The sequence below is a fragment of the Podarcis erhardii genome, assembly GCF_964252035.2.
Source record: "Podarcis erhardii genome assembly, chromosome: 18".
Lineage (NCBI taxonomy): Eukaryota > Metazoa > Chordata > Lepidosauria > Squamata > Lacertidae > Podarcis > Podarcis erhardii.
The window spans coordinates 6,444,466-6,458,866 of NC_138516.1; the positions used below are offsets into that span (position 1 = coordinate 6,444,466).

A 14,401-nucleotide genomic window follows, 5' to 3' on the forward strand; every position below is an offset into this window, starting at 1 on the left:
GCCCTCCTGTCTTCCACTGCCTCCCGCAGTTTGGTCAAACTCATGCTGGTAGCTTTGAGAACACTGTCCCACCATCTCGTCCTCTGTCGTCCCCTTCTCCTTGTGCCCTCCATCTTTCCCAGCATCAGGGTCTTTTCCAGGGAGTCTTCTCTTCTCATGAGGTGGCCAAAGTCTTGGAGCCTCAGCTTCAGGATCTGTCCTTCCAGTGAGCACTCAGGGCTAATTTCCTTCAGAATGGATCGGTTTGATCTTCTTGCAGTCCATGGGACTCTCAAGAGTCTCCTCCAGCACCAGAATTCAAAAGCATCCATTCTTCGACGATCAGCCTTCTTGATGGTCCAGCTCTCACTTCCATACATGACTACTGGGGAAACCATAGCTTTAACTATACGGACCTTTGTTGGCAAGGTGATGTCTCTGCTTTTTAAGATGCTGTCCAGGTTTGTCATTGCTTTTCTCCCAAGAAGCAGGCATCTTTTAATTTCGTGACTGCTGTCACCTTCTGCAGTGATCATGGAGCCCAAGAAAATAAAATCTCTCACTGCCTCCATTTCTCCCCCTTCTTGCATTTCCTTTTCATTGGGATGGTTTTTGTTTTCGTTCTCAGTCCACATACTGCTTAAGCCTGCCTTGTAGAATTTTAAACATAACCTTGCTAGCGTGTGAAATGAGTGCAATTGTGCGGTAGTTGGAGCATTCTTTGGCACTGCCCTTCTTTGGGATTGAGATGTAGACTGATCTTCTCCAATCCTCTGGTCACTGCTGAGTTTTCCAATCTTGCTGTCGTATTGAGCGTAGCACCTTAACAGCAGCATTTTTTAAAATTTTAAATCGTTCAGCTGGAATATCATCACTTCCACTGGCCTTGTTATTAGCAGTGCTTTCTAAGGCCCATTTGACTTCACTCTCCAGGATGTCTGGCTCAAGGTCAGCAACCACACTACCTGGGGTGTACGAGACATCCATATCTTTCTGGTATAATTCCTCTGTGTGTTCTTGCCACCTCTTCTTGATGTCTTCTGCTTCTGTTTGGTCCTTACCTCTTTTGTCCTTAGTAATCTTTGAACGAAATGTTCCTTTCATATCTCCAATTTTCTTGAACAGATCTCTGTTTTTTTCCATTCTATTGTTTTCCTCTATTTCTTTGCATTGCTCGTTTAAGAAGGCCTTCTTGTCTCTCCTTGCTATTCTTTGGAAATCTGCATTCAATTTCCTGTATCTTTCACTATCTCCCTCGCATTTTGCTTGCCTTCTCTCTCCCGCTATTTGTAAGGCTTCGTTGGACAGCCATTTTGCTTTCTTGCATTTCCTTTTCATTGGGATGGTTTTAGTTGCTGCCTCCTGTATAATGTTGCGAGCCTCCATCCATAGTTCTTCAGGCACTCTGTCCACCAAATCTAAATCCTTAAACCTGTTCCTCATTTCCACTGTGTATTCATAAGGGATTTGATTTTGATTGTATCTAACCAGCCCAGTGATTTTTCCGACTTTCTTCAGTTAAAGCTTGAATTTTGCTATAAGAAGCTGATGATCTGAGACACGGTCAGCTCCAGGTCTTGTTTTTGCTGACTGTATAGAGCTTCTCCATCTTTGGCTGCAGAGAATATAATCAATCTGATTTCGATGCTGCCCACCTGGTGATGTCCATGTGTAGAGTCGTCTCTTGTGTTGTTGGAAAAGCGTGTTTGGGATGACCAGCTTGTTCTCTCGGCAGAACTCTATTAGCCTTTGCCCTGCTTCGTTTCGAACTCCATGGCCAAACTTGCCAGTTGTTCCTTTTATCTCTTGACTCCCTACTTTAGCGTTCCAATCCCCTATAATGAGAAGAACATCCTTCTTTGGTGTCATTTCTATAAGCTGTTGAAAGTCTTCCCACCTGTAACCTCTTCCTATGGTTTTTATTTTCCTTTCTGTCTCCTAGGACATAAAAGGCTCCTGAAAAGACCAAGTATGAAAGAGGCTGGAGGGGCACCACTTGAGATTGTGGTAGGTTAATTGCACGGGGAATCCATTCCCCACATGTGCAGGGAGGTCATGGTGCTGACCTGCGCGAAACAGGGCTGGGTTGGGGGTTGCAGTCCCGTCTCGCCCCAGCCCCTTGCCCCCCTCCTTCCAAGCCAGGGGTCAGGCGCCCACAGCCTGTGGTGACGTGGGCCTGGGCAGCCTGGCAGGGGTGCTTCTTCTGCCCCCCTAGAGAGTACAATGTCCTTCTCTCTTTGCAGGGCCGTGGTTTAGGGAAGGAGCAGCAGCCCAGTGGTGCAGCGAGACCCAACAACATCTGGAGGTATGTTGTGACTTTGTGTGGCCGGGGAAGTGTTTCCCAGGGATCTTGGGGGTGGAGGAGGAAGGCCTGATTTACAGATCCCTGTACTTTTATGAAGGTTTCTCTGTGGTCCAGGCAGGGCCCTAGCTAGGGGGTGGTGAGGTGGGCCCCCGCCAGGGGCGCAGGTGAGAGGTGGGGCACAAAATCGACTCCAAAATTTGTCCACCAACATGTCTAAATATAGAGGTGATAATAATGAATATTATCATCTGTATATTTATTTGGTTCCAACTCCTCCAAGCAACCAGACTAACAGAACTTGTTTCTTCCTTAGGCGAGAGGCCCCCCAGCACGAGGGGGGAAAGGCTCCAGCGCCTGCTCCCGGGACAAAGATCGGCAGAACATCGCGGCGGTTCCCGGCGGTTCCTGATCCTCACCTGCCTCACCCTCCCTCCGTTCCCCATGCGGGAATGGCTCCTGCCCGGCCGTACCTGGCACAGAAGCAGCAGCCAAGGCTCCCCCCCATCAAAAACGCCTCCCAAGTGATTCCGGAGCAGGGGGATTCTTTGGCTGCTGCCTCTGTGCCAGGCCGGTCGGGAGGGAGCCCTGACGCTGCCCGCATGGAGGAGTTCAGGGTGGGGCAGTTAATAAGATCAGGTAGGAAGAAATGCCCCCTTCTCAGATCCCCACCTTCCTGCCCCAGACTGGGGCTCGCGTGGCTGGGAGCCAGGCGCCGGCTGATGTCTCCCTTTGTTTTGCAGCGAGGAGAAGGCTCAGCCTGGGAGCCGCCGCATCCCGGGAGGGCCTGGAGCCGAGACAACGGCCTCTCGCCTCAAAGGTAAGGGGACAGGGGGGTTTCATTGCTTTGCCGCTCTATGCTTTGCCGCTCGCGATTTGCGGGTTTGCAGGGCGCGGGCAGGGGGCGCGTCGGAATGTCACCCCCCCTTCAGGATAGCACCTGGGGCAGCCCGCCCCCCTGCCCCCCATCGGTACGCCCCTCGCCAGAAACAGGAGCCCTCTGCTCCCCTGGGACTCGACTTCCTGCAACGGCTTCTTGAAGCCCCGTCCCTGGTCGTTTGGTCAGTGACAGACCATTCACACATTCAGGGATTCCTTCTTTCTTGCAGGGTAGGACTGCTGCACCGCTGTGGCTGCTGCTGAAGTCCCCTCCCCACAAATAATACAGGTAAGAGGAAGAAGGGAGAATTTGCACGGAGGAGGGAGAACACCCTGCTCCAGACTTCCAGACGAACTCTCATACTTAAAACCAAGGCGTTCCTACAAGAGCCAGTATCAAAATAACATGGAAGCAGTACAGACATGGATAAGGCGGAGCTATAGCTGATAAGGAATGCAGTGTCACCATCTGCAGCGATCATGGAGCCCAAGAAAGTAAAATCTCTCACTGCCTCCATTTCTTAGAATCCTAGAATCCTAGAGTTGGAAGAGACCACAAGGGCCATCGAGTCCAACCCCCTGCCAAGCAGGAAACACCATCAGAGCACTCCTGACATATGGTTGTCAAGCCTCTGCTTAAAGACCTCCAAAGAAGGAGACTCCACCACACTCCTTGGCAGCAAATTCCACTGTCGAACAGCTCTTACTGCCAGGAAGTTCTTCCTAATGTTTAGGTGGAATCTTCTTTCTTGTAGTTTGGATCCATTGCTCCGTGTTCGCTTCTCTGGAGCAGCAGAAAACAACCTTTCTCCCTCCTCTATGTGACATCCTTTTATATATTTGAACATGGCTATCATATCACCCCTTAACCTCCTCTTCTCCAGGCTAAACATGCCCAGCTCCCTTAGCCGTTCCAGTGGCTCATTCCAAAAGAACGCCAGTCTGCCCCCAGAGCAGAATTTCCAGCCCCCCCCCCCGCTGCTTTTGCTGTACTGCACCTTCCCACCACTTCTGCACAATTCTCTCCCCCCCCCTTTCCTCTCCTTCTTCCGCATGTCTCAAAAAATGAAACTGATCTGTAAAAAATGTTACTTGGAGAGAGAGAGAGATTGCACATACTTTTGTAAACTAAGAAAATCTTTTTTAAAAATACTTTTTTTAAAAAAAAATAATCTCTCCCCTCTCTAGAACCATTCTCCTGATGGGCCGCTACGTGGAGCCCATCGAGGACGTGCCTTGCGGCAACATCGTGGGGCTGGTTGGCGTCGACCAGTTCCTGGTCAAGACGGGCACCATCACCACCTTTGAGCACGCCCACAACCTGCGCGTCATGAAGTTCAGCGTCAGCCCCGTGGTGCGCGTCGCCGTGGAAGCCAAGAACCCAGCCGACCTGCCCAAGCTGGTGGAGGGGCTGAAGAGGCTGGCCAAGTCTGACCCCATGGTGCAGGTGAGCGTAGAAAACCCATCGAGGCCTTCAAAGGGTTTTTAGGTGTGGGAGATGACAGGGGGGCAGCACTTTGTCGTTTTTGGGATGGGGGACGCTTCTCGGTTTGGGCTGGGCCTCATTCCTGCTTCATTCCTTTCCCTCTTCCCCATCTTCCAGTGTATCATTGAGGAGTCTGGGGAGCACATCATTGCTGGCGCTGGGGAGCTGCATCTGGAGATCTGCCTGAAGGATCTTGAGGAGGACCATGCCTGCATTCCAATTAAGGTACCGTATTTTTCCTCCCATAGGGCACACTGCCCTATAGGACGCACCTAGTTTTTTGGGGGGAAAATAAAGGGGGGGAATTATCCCCCAGGCGCAGGGCTGGCGCGGGGGAAGCCCAAGCTTCCCCAGCCCCCAGAACAGCCTGCTATCTGCAAGCCTACGGAGCCCAGCGGGAAGTCACGCCGGTCTCCCCAGGCTTGCGCAGAGCTGCACGAAGCCCGGGACTGCAGGCAGCTCTGCACAACCCTCGGGAGACTGGCGCAAAGCCACGCTGGTCTCCCAAGGGTTGCGCAGAGCTTCCTGAAGCCTGGAGAGCGAGAGGGGTTGGTGCGCACCAACCCCTCTCACTCTCCAGGCTTCAGTGAAAGCCTGCATTCGCCCCATAGGACGCACACACATTTCCCCTTCATTTTTGGAGGGGGAAAAGTGTGTCCTATAGGGCGAAAAATACGGTAATTGCACCACGTGACAAGTCTCGAGCCCAGTCTTGGTGGCTCTAAGACACCGGCAAGCAGGACCCGACCATGAGAGCACTCTCACCCTCCCTTGGTTCCCAGCAAGTGGCATTCAGGAGCATTACTAGAATGAATAATAATAATAATAATAATTAATAATTTATTACTTGCACCCCGCTCATCTGGCTGGGTTTCCCCAGCCACTCTGGGTGGCTTCCAACAAAATAATAAAATACAATAGTCTGTCAAACATTAAAAGCTTCCCTAAGCAGGGCTGCCTTCAGATGTCTTCTATATAGAATAAGAGGCCAAGGAGAGCGTATGTTTAGAGAAGATTGGAAAACATTTTTTGAATATATGCGGTCAAAATTGTGTACACTTGAAAACGCTGTCAGCATTAAGATAAATTCAACTGTGTCAAAAAGTTTTGATGGATGCAATAATGGAATACTGAATGGCATAGCTTTTGTAAAATATGCAGGGATTTATAAGCTGTGAAAAGAGAAGAAGGGAAGTCATTGATCTCTTAAGGATGTAAAAAATGGGTATTCTAAATTGTAAAACAGAAAATTAATTAAAAAATTGTAATAAATAAAAACAAAGCCATTGCTACAGATTATCTCAAGGCAATGTACAAGATGCAATAAAGACAGTCCGCATTGGCTTTGAAGCGGCTAGGGACTTAAAAGTTATTATTATTTAATCTTTCTGGCAGAAATCCGACCCGGTGGTCTCTTCCCGCGAGACGGTCAGCGAGGAGTCGAGTGTTCTGTGCCTTTCCAAGTCTCCCAACAAGCACAACCGCCTGTACATGAAAGCCCGCCCCTTCCCCGACGGTCTGGCCGAGGACATCGACAAAGGCGACGTCTCAGCCCGCCAGGAGCTGAAGACACGGGCCCGTTACCTGGCCGAGAAGTACGAGTGGGACGTGGCCGAGGCCCGCAAGATCTGGTGCTTCGGCCTGGACGGCACTGGCCCCAACATCCTGACGGACATCACCAAGGGCGTGCAGTACCTCAACGAGATCAAGGACAGCGTTGTGGCAGGCTTCCAGTGGGCCACGAAGGAGGTAAGCAAGAGTGGGCGCCCCTCATCGCAGGGCGGTGGGCTGTCTGCGTCCTGCCTTCTTGGAACGGAGCAGGGACTTGCTGCAATTTCCGAATAATAATTTACTACTTGCACCCCGCTCATCTGGCTGGGTTTCCCCAGCCGCTCTGGGCGGCTTCCAACAAAATATTAAAATACAATAGTCCGTCAAACATTAAAAGCTTCCCTAAACAGGGCTGCCTTCAGATGTCTTCTAAAAGTCTGGTAGTTGTTTTCCTCTTTGACATCTGGTGGGAGGGCGTTCCACAGGCCCTCTGCCTGGTTCCCTGCAACTTTTGAGTGCTTTGTCACATCAGCCCCTCAAGGCTGTGTTCCAGCTTTAGGAAGTTGAATCAGCCTCGTATGTGATTTCCTCTTGCCTCCCCCTGAGTTGCGAAGGGGCGTCCTTTTAAGGGGTTCGCTTTTCCTTGCCGGGTGTTGCTTGGCCTGCGTTTCTCCTCCGTGATCGAGGAGGGTGGGGGTGTCGTCTCCGAGTTCCCCTTCCTCCTGCTGGGTGCCCTGTCCGTTCCCCCTCTGAGGGCATGGGTACTGCCCAACACACACACACACACACACACACACACACACACTGGCTCTTCCTCGGGAGGAGCTGCCATGGGCAGTGGGGAGATGGTAGAGGATGAGGCTTTCAACCTCAGGGTCATAGGTTCTGGTCCCACATAGGGGAAAAGATTCCTGCGTTGCAAGACGTTGGACCAGATGACCTCTGGGATCCCTTCCGATTCCATGGAACGACTGTACTGCGGGGCAGGGATGGAAAGGGAATCAAAGGATATCTGCATCTCCCCTGTTTCTAGTCTCCAATTCTCTCTTTTTATATATAATAATCATCATTAGTTTTCAATTACAATAACCCAGTGATAGCCTCATTATAACAATGCCAAAGTATATACAATTGCTGGTTCCAATTATTCAGATGCCAAATTAAATAATTTAGGTGGCCTCCCGTGTGCTAGAATTGATGGTTTGATTATTTGCTTTATTTCTGCGTTCCAAAATCTTACCGATCTCAATTACACTCCAGTTAAAATAACAATCCCTTATACAACAACTGCAGTACTAACGACATCTATTCGTATTGACATGTTACCTTAAACCTCCTGTGTGTGACAGTTATTCTGTCCATGATGTCCCTTCCCGTCCTTGTAAAATATTATGCCTATCCTTTCTCAGTTGTTGCTGCTCTCCATCATATCTAGACTCCGATTCTCTGCCCCTTAGTAGATCACGCTCTTCCCATCCTCTGGTCCCCCTGGGCGACTCCTCCTCCTCCTGGCTCTGACAGTTTGCAGGAAGAAGGCTGACCATAAGCTATTGGCCCTACCTTTGCTTCTTGGCTGCTATGGCAGAGTGCTTAATTGCTTTAAAAAAAAAAACAAAAAAAACTACATTGCCTGCTTTAGAGGAAGGACAGAAAAGTTGGGTTGAATGCAAACTAGGAAATGATTTTCTCTCCCACCCCCAACCCCTCTCTTTTCTCCAGGGTGCCCTTTGCGAGGAAAACATGCGCGCCGTCCGCTTTGACGTGCACGACGTGACCCTGCACGCCGACGCCATCCACCGCGGAGGTGGCCAAATCATTCCCACGGCCAGAAGGTGTCTCTATGCCTGCGTGTTGACGGCTCAGCCCCGCCTCATGGAGCCCATCTACCTTGTGGAGATCCAGGTGGGTAACTGGAGGCAGGCTGTGTTCTTAAGAGGCGGCAGCAGCCCGCTGGCTTGACTCCGTGCAGTGCTGTAACATATACCCGCTTTCTTCCCCTTCCAGTGCCCAGAACAGGTTGTGGGTGGCATCTATGGCGTGCTGAACAGGAAGCGGGGGCACGTCTTTGAGGAGTCCCAGGTGGCCGGCACCCCCATGTTTGTGGTCAAGGCCTATCTTCCTGTCAACGAGTCCTTTGGTAAGTGTCAGCGCTTATCAGCCTCCCTTGGCACTTGCATCTTCCAGGTAACCTTTGTCAGCAGCTGGAGGTGTGAAGGATCGATCAGAGGTTGTCTCCCAGGCTAAAAGTGTTGGTACTTACCTTTAAAGCCCTAAATGGCCCATTATACCTGAAGGAACGTCTCCACCCCCATCGTTCAGCTTGGACACTGAGGCCCAGCTCTGAGGGCCTTCTCAGTAGTGGTGCCCTCCCCGTGGAACGCCTTCCAGTCAGATGTCAAGGAAATAAACTATCTGATTTTTAGAAGACATCTGAAGGCAGCGCTGTTTAGGGAAGTTTTCAATGTTTGATGTTTGATCGTGTTTTTAATATTCTGTTGAGAGCTGCCTAGAGTGGCTGGGGAAACTCAGCCAGATGGGTTGGGTATAAATTATCACTAATATTAAACCACAGAGCCTAGGACTTGCCGATCTGAAGGTCGGCGGTTCGAATCCCCGTGACGGGGTGAGCTCCCGTTGCTCGGTCCCTACTCCTGCCAACCTAGCAGTTCGAAAGGACGTCAAAGTACAAGTAGATAAATAGGTACCACTCCAGCAGGGAGGTAAATGGCGTTTCCATTTGCTGCTCTGGTTCGCCAGAAGTGGCTGAGTCATGCTGGCCACATGACCCGGAAGCTGTACACCGGTTCCCTTGGCCAAGAAAGCGAGATGAGCACCGCAACCCCAGAGTCGGTCACAGCTGGACCTAATGGTCATGGGTCCCTTTGCCTTATGCCTCTAGGATGCTGCTTTTAGTTAAGACAAGGAGCTGGTTGTGGAGTGTGTGGGTAAACTTGAACACCTGTATTTCTGTCATACAGTTTTGTTTGCTTATAGTATAAACTCTTCTCTCTCTCCCTCCCTCCCTCCCTCTTCACAGGCTTCACCGCTGACTTGAGATCCAACACAGGTGGCCAGGCTTTCCCCCAGTGTGTGTTTGACCACTGGCAGATCCTGCCCGGAGACCCGTTTGACAACACCAGCCGCCCCTGCCAGGTGGTCGCCGAGACCCGCAAGCGCAAAGGGCTGAAGGAGGGCATTCCCGCACTAGATAACTTCCTGGACAAATTGTAAAAACCAATCAACCAAGCAGAATTAAAAATGCCACACCAGATGTAAAAGAATAAATTTAAAAATGTATGTTGTGGGACTCCAAATTTAACTTGCATAATAACATCAGTGCCGCAGCTGTCTTGCAAAAGGCATTGGGGCCAGTTCTTGCTTGATCTTCCGTCTCGGGGCAGATTTTATAAAGAGCCGTGTCTGCATTCAGCCTTAGAGGTTCCCGGCCGTCTGCACACGAACTAGCGGGGCCGCTCACCCAGTGCCATTAGAACTTCCAAAAATACATTTCCATTTGATGCAACTGAAACGTTGCCCGCCTCCATATTTATTTGACGCTCGGAACCAAGTGAAGGGGGGGGGGAACCTGGCTTTTCCTCCCTTGGTTTGCAGGTTGGGGAGGACAGGCAAACTTCCGAAAAGAAAAGGGTGCGTGAAATTACATTCCATACTCAAATACTGGATTAGATGGGGAAGGGGGGGGCAGTCTGGGGGAATTTTCTTTTAGGATTGGGAGAGAAAAGGGGGGAGGGGAGGCTTTTCTAGTTGGGCAAAAGCTAGAAGGCCCGCAGCCTCTCTGCTAAATGGGTGTCATTGTGCAAATCAATGTATTAGTACCACTGGAATAATAAATTTAATAAGACGAGGCTGCCTGTTGTGTTGGATGTCTTTAAGAGCTGTTGAGACCTGAGCCCACACATTTAGAAGCAAGGGGGGAGCTCATCTGTGCTGCACGAAAGCAGTTTTACTTAGAAAACGTTGCGCTTAGTGCAGAGGTTGCATGTGTGCACACAGTCCTTTGCTGGCGCCTGCAGGACTGTTGTAATGAGGCCTGTGGCAAGCATTCAGCCGTAGCCCATAGACCAGGCTGCAGTGTGTGGTGCCCACAGCAGTTTATCTGGTTCGGCAGATAATGCCCACAGGCCTCAAAAAGATGAGCGGTCCTTGACTTGAAGCTTCACAGCTCCCTGATTTTGGTGTAGATTACTGTCCTGCAACCCAGGGTCGGTCTTTTCAAAAGACAATAGAATTTCAACCTGTGGAGCATTAGCGGCTGAAGGCCTCTGGGTTTAATTTTTGTGAATAGCTGGTCAAAAACACACAGGATGGTTTTCGCAAAGTCCCAGCAAGCAAATCAGGATGAGTGCTCATTAACTTGTAACCACCCCCTCTTCCCTTGCAAACAGCAGGCTCGATGAGGAATAGATATAATCGAACCTGTTTGCAAGCAATCAAAATAGGTCGCCTGGGGACTCGCAGACATGAATAAAGACCAGTAGTGATTGAGTGAATGATATCTTTGCAATAATTAAGAGGTATATACACTTCACTGAATAAGTGGACTTGTTTCATGTTTCCTGAAACAATAGGCAAACAATGGCTATCCTTTGAAAGTCACTCTTCTCTGAATTTAGCAAATCCAGCCCAACGTATGCCATAATGTCTAAATTAGGCTAAAGTGGACATTGAAACGAGCGTCAGAAAACTGCATTACTGTATATTACAGGAAATTGCTTGCATAATGTGTGTATGAGCAAAATTGCATATGAAAATCTGGGTATTGGGAGAAATTTTCATTAGAGCTTTTAAGAAACAAGCAAACGCCCCACCACCACCCTGAAAATCAAACATGGAACTGAATTTGTGATTGGGAAAAATGGGAAATTGACATTTGTCCTAATCACTAATCATGGTATGGCCAGATGGGGCTTATTCACCTGGGAAGGAGAAGGGAAACTGATCCTAAACCTCGCCTGCCTTGCCAAGATACCTTTGGGAGAAGAAAGGGTTAAGGAGTAAACTGCCCCCATCCTAAATGGATTCCCTAAAATGGGTGGGTGGCGCTTGTACACTTGCAACACCTGCATCCAGGTGTCTTGCTCTGCTTTCCTTTGGACCCCATCAGTGAGTCTTGTCATCTGGGCAGCGCAGGACCCCCATATTCACTGCCCAGGCTTACGCCCTGGGGTGGTCACTTGGGTGCTGCAAACAGTGGTTTAATTTCACCCCTGGAGGTGCACTCCATTGTCTTTTGAGACAGCCTGATATCTGCAAGCACTGAGGTCACACAGTCTGGCCTGCTGGTAAAAAGTAAAGGTAAAGGGACCCCTGACCATTAGGTCCAGTTGTGCCCTACTCTGGGGTTGCGGGGTTCATCTTGCTTTATTGGCCGAGGGAGCCGGCGTACAGCTTCCGAGTCATGTGGCCAGCAGGACTAAGCCGCTTCTGGCGAACCAGAGCAGTGCACAGAAATGCCGCTTACCTTCCCGGTGGAGTGGTACCTATTTATCTACTTGCACTTTGATGTGCTTTCGAACTGCTAGGTTGGCAGGAGCAGGGACCGAGCAACGGGAGCTCACCCCGTCACGGGGATTTGAACTGCCGACCTGATCAAAATCCTAGGTTCTGTGGTTTAACCCACAGCGCCACCCGCGTCTGGCCTGCTGGTACCTGCCAGCCTAATGGCTCTTAAGGTAGACTCAGCCTGAAGTTTGTGTTTGGGGAGGCTCATGTTCAATATATTCAGGTGGGAAATCGTTTGGGCTTTGGGGTCCGGATCTTTACTACCTGACCCCACCGAGTGGGCGGACTGGCTGTGTGGGGCAACCCACAGGTCAATCGCACAGCATCATGTACATGTGAGTTGTCTCCACCTGTCAAAATTCCTTATGGAGGGCTCCCAACAGCTGGCTGCACAAAGGGCGTTGTGTATTTGGCAGTTCCAAGCCTGCATTTTGCCCAGCTGATGGGCACAGGGAACACACTGCTCCAAGCAAAATCAACCCGTCCCTTGCGATCTGTGTTTGTTATCTAGCATGGGAGGGTGGGGTTTGGGGGAAATGGCCTTGCAAGCAGAATTATTATTATTTAATAAATTCATATAACCGCCCTTTATCTGTAGATCTCGGGGCAGTTACCGCTCCTGATTTAGGAAGTTCAAGGAGCACCTTGAATTGGTCCAGGAAACAAAAAAGGCAGCCGATAACTGAGTGTGGTATGGTGCAAGAACCAGGTATCCACAAGAGTTCTTGCTGCCATGCCTGGTTTCTGAAGTGTCTACAAGCCTGAACGCCAAGCGCACTGCATTCTAAACTAGATTTGCCCAATGCTTGGCACGATGAAGAAGAAGAAGAGTTTGGATTTGATATCCCGCCTTTCACTCCCTTTAAGGAGTCTCAAAGCAGCTAACATTCTCCTTTCCCTTCCTCCCCCACAACAAACACTCTGTGAGGTGAGTGGGGCTGAGAGACTTCAGAGAAGTGTGACTGGCCCAAGGTCACCCAGCAGCTGCAGGTGGAGGAGCGGGGAATCGAACCCGGTTCACCAGACTACGAGTCCACTGCTCTTAACCACTACACCACACTGGCTCTCTGGCTGGTGGCCAGTTTAGCTGGAGGCGTCCTGGAGGAACATTAGCTGCCTTGGGGTTTCCAGAGGATGTTGGACTCCTTGGGCCCCAGCTGGCATGCCCAAGGATTAGGAGCTGTTGGAGTTTATTGTCCCATAAAGTCACCATTAAAAAAACCTCTAAATGAGGGTGAAAGTGGAGAGCACAAAATATGGTCTGAAGCTCAGCATCAAAAAAGAAGAAGATCATGGCCACTGGTCCCATCACCTTCTGGCAAATAGAAGGGGAAGAAATGGAGGCAGTGAGAGATTTTACTTTCTTGGGCTCCATGATCACTGCAGATGGTGACAGCAGTCACGAAATTAAAACTACCCTTGTACTGTCTGAGACCCAAGGGATGCCAGTGAATTTGGGTGCGTTGGTTGCCAGTGAATTCCCCCCCTCCCCGCTTTCCTCCCCCTCTAAGTGTAAACTGTAAGGAGAAATGCGGAAGTCGGTCCCATGTTGCAGCTTGGGAAGTCAGAGGTGGGTTGTAAGGTTAGGGAACATGGTGACTTCTTGTTGTTTAGTCCTGTCCGCCTCTTCGTGACCCCCTGGACCAGAGCACGCCAGGCACTCCTGTCTTCCACTGCCTCCTGCAATTTGTTCAAACTCATACTGGTAGCTTTGAGAACACTGTCCCACCATCTTGTCCTCTGTCGTCCCCTTCTCCTTGTGCCCTCCATCTTTCCCAACATCAGGGTCTTTTTCACGGAGAAAAAAAAATATTTAAAAGAACATACAGTTATACCTTGGATCTCAAACGCCTTGCATTCCGGTCCCCGAATACTGCAACTGCCCGGAATGAGTGTTCTGGTTTGCAAATGTTCTTTGGAAGCTAAACGTCTGATGCAGGGCCGGATTTAGGATTGATGAGGCCCGAAGCTACTGAAGGTAATGGGGCCCTTTATCTGTCCAGCTGTCCTTTGTCAAAAACAAACTGCCGCTGTTTTTTGTGTTGAGTATATGCTACAGTACAGTGGTATCTCACGATGTGAACAGGATCCGTTCCGGAGCCCCATTCGCATCCAGAAGCGAACGTAACTAGCGACGGCACATCTGTGCACGAACGCATGCGTCGCTTTTTGCCTTTCTGCACATGCGTGTGGCATCATTTTGTGTGTCGGCGCATGCGCAAGCATCGAAACCTGGAAGTAACACTCTTATTTATTTATTTTTAATGATATTTTATTACATTTTAACAGTAAAGAAGTTATAACACATAAAAGAAAAAACACAAGAAAGATACAAAAAACCCCAAAACCCCAAAATACAAAAATGCAAACATTTAACATAGAACAAAAACAAAAAACAAAAAACAAAAATCCCTCTTTTTTAATATCTCGTCTTTGATTAACTTGTTTTCATGACTTCCTCACGCCTGCCTTTTTTATATTCCATTTAAAGATTGGTTCAGCAAATTCATATCGTGTTAGTTTATCCTTAATTATTTTTCCTCACATATTATAGCTTCAATTTTTCATCTATTATCAGTCCATTTTTACATATTCTTATGCCTTATTACTAGAACCCCTTCATTTCATTTCAATGCCATTAACATTCAAAAACTTTACAGTGTTTCTGTAAGTAAATTTTA

General features: G+C 49.3%; 1 protein-coding gene across 1 annotated transcript; it reads left to right on the forward strand.

Annotated features, from left to right (window-relative positions):
• Positions 1 to 4,343: 4,343 nt before the first annotated feature.
• On the forward strand, positions 4,344 to 9,494 carry LOC309332952 (elongation factor 2-like). Its single transcript, XM_081846340.1, has 6 exons — positions 4,344 to 4,607; positions 4,764 to 4,871; positions 6,042 to 6,395; positions 7,917 to 8,099; positions 8,202 to 8,334; positions 9,235 to 9,494. The coding sequence occupies exons 1-6, from the start codon at positions 4,362 to 4,364 to the stop codon at positions 9,426 to 9,428; spliced, it is 1,218 nt and encodes a 405-aa protein (XP_081702466.1). The 5' UTR covers positions 4,344 to 4,361; the 3' UTR covers positions 9,429 to 9,494.
• The last annotated feature ends 4,907 nt before the right edge of the window (positions 9,495 to 14,401 follow it).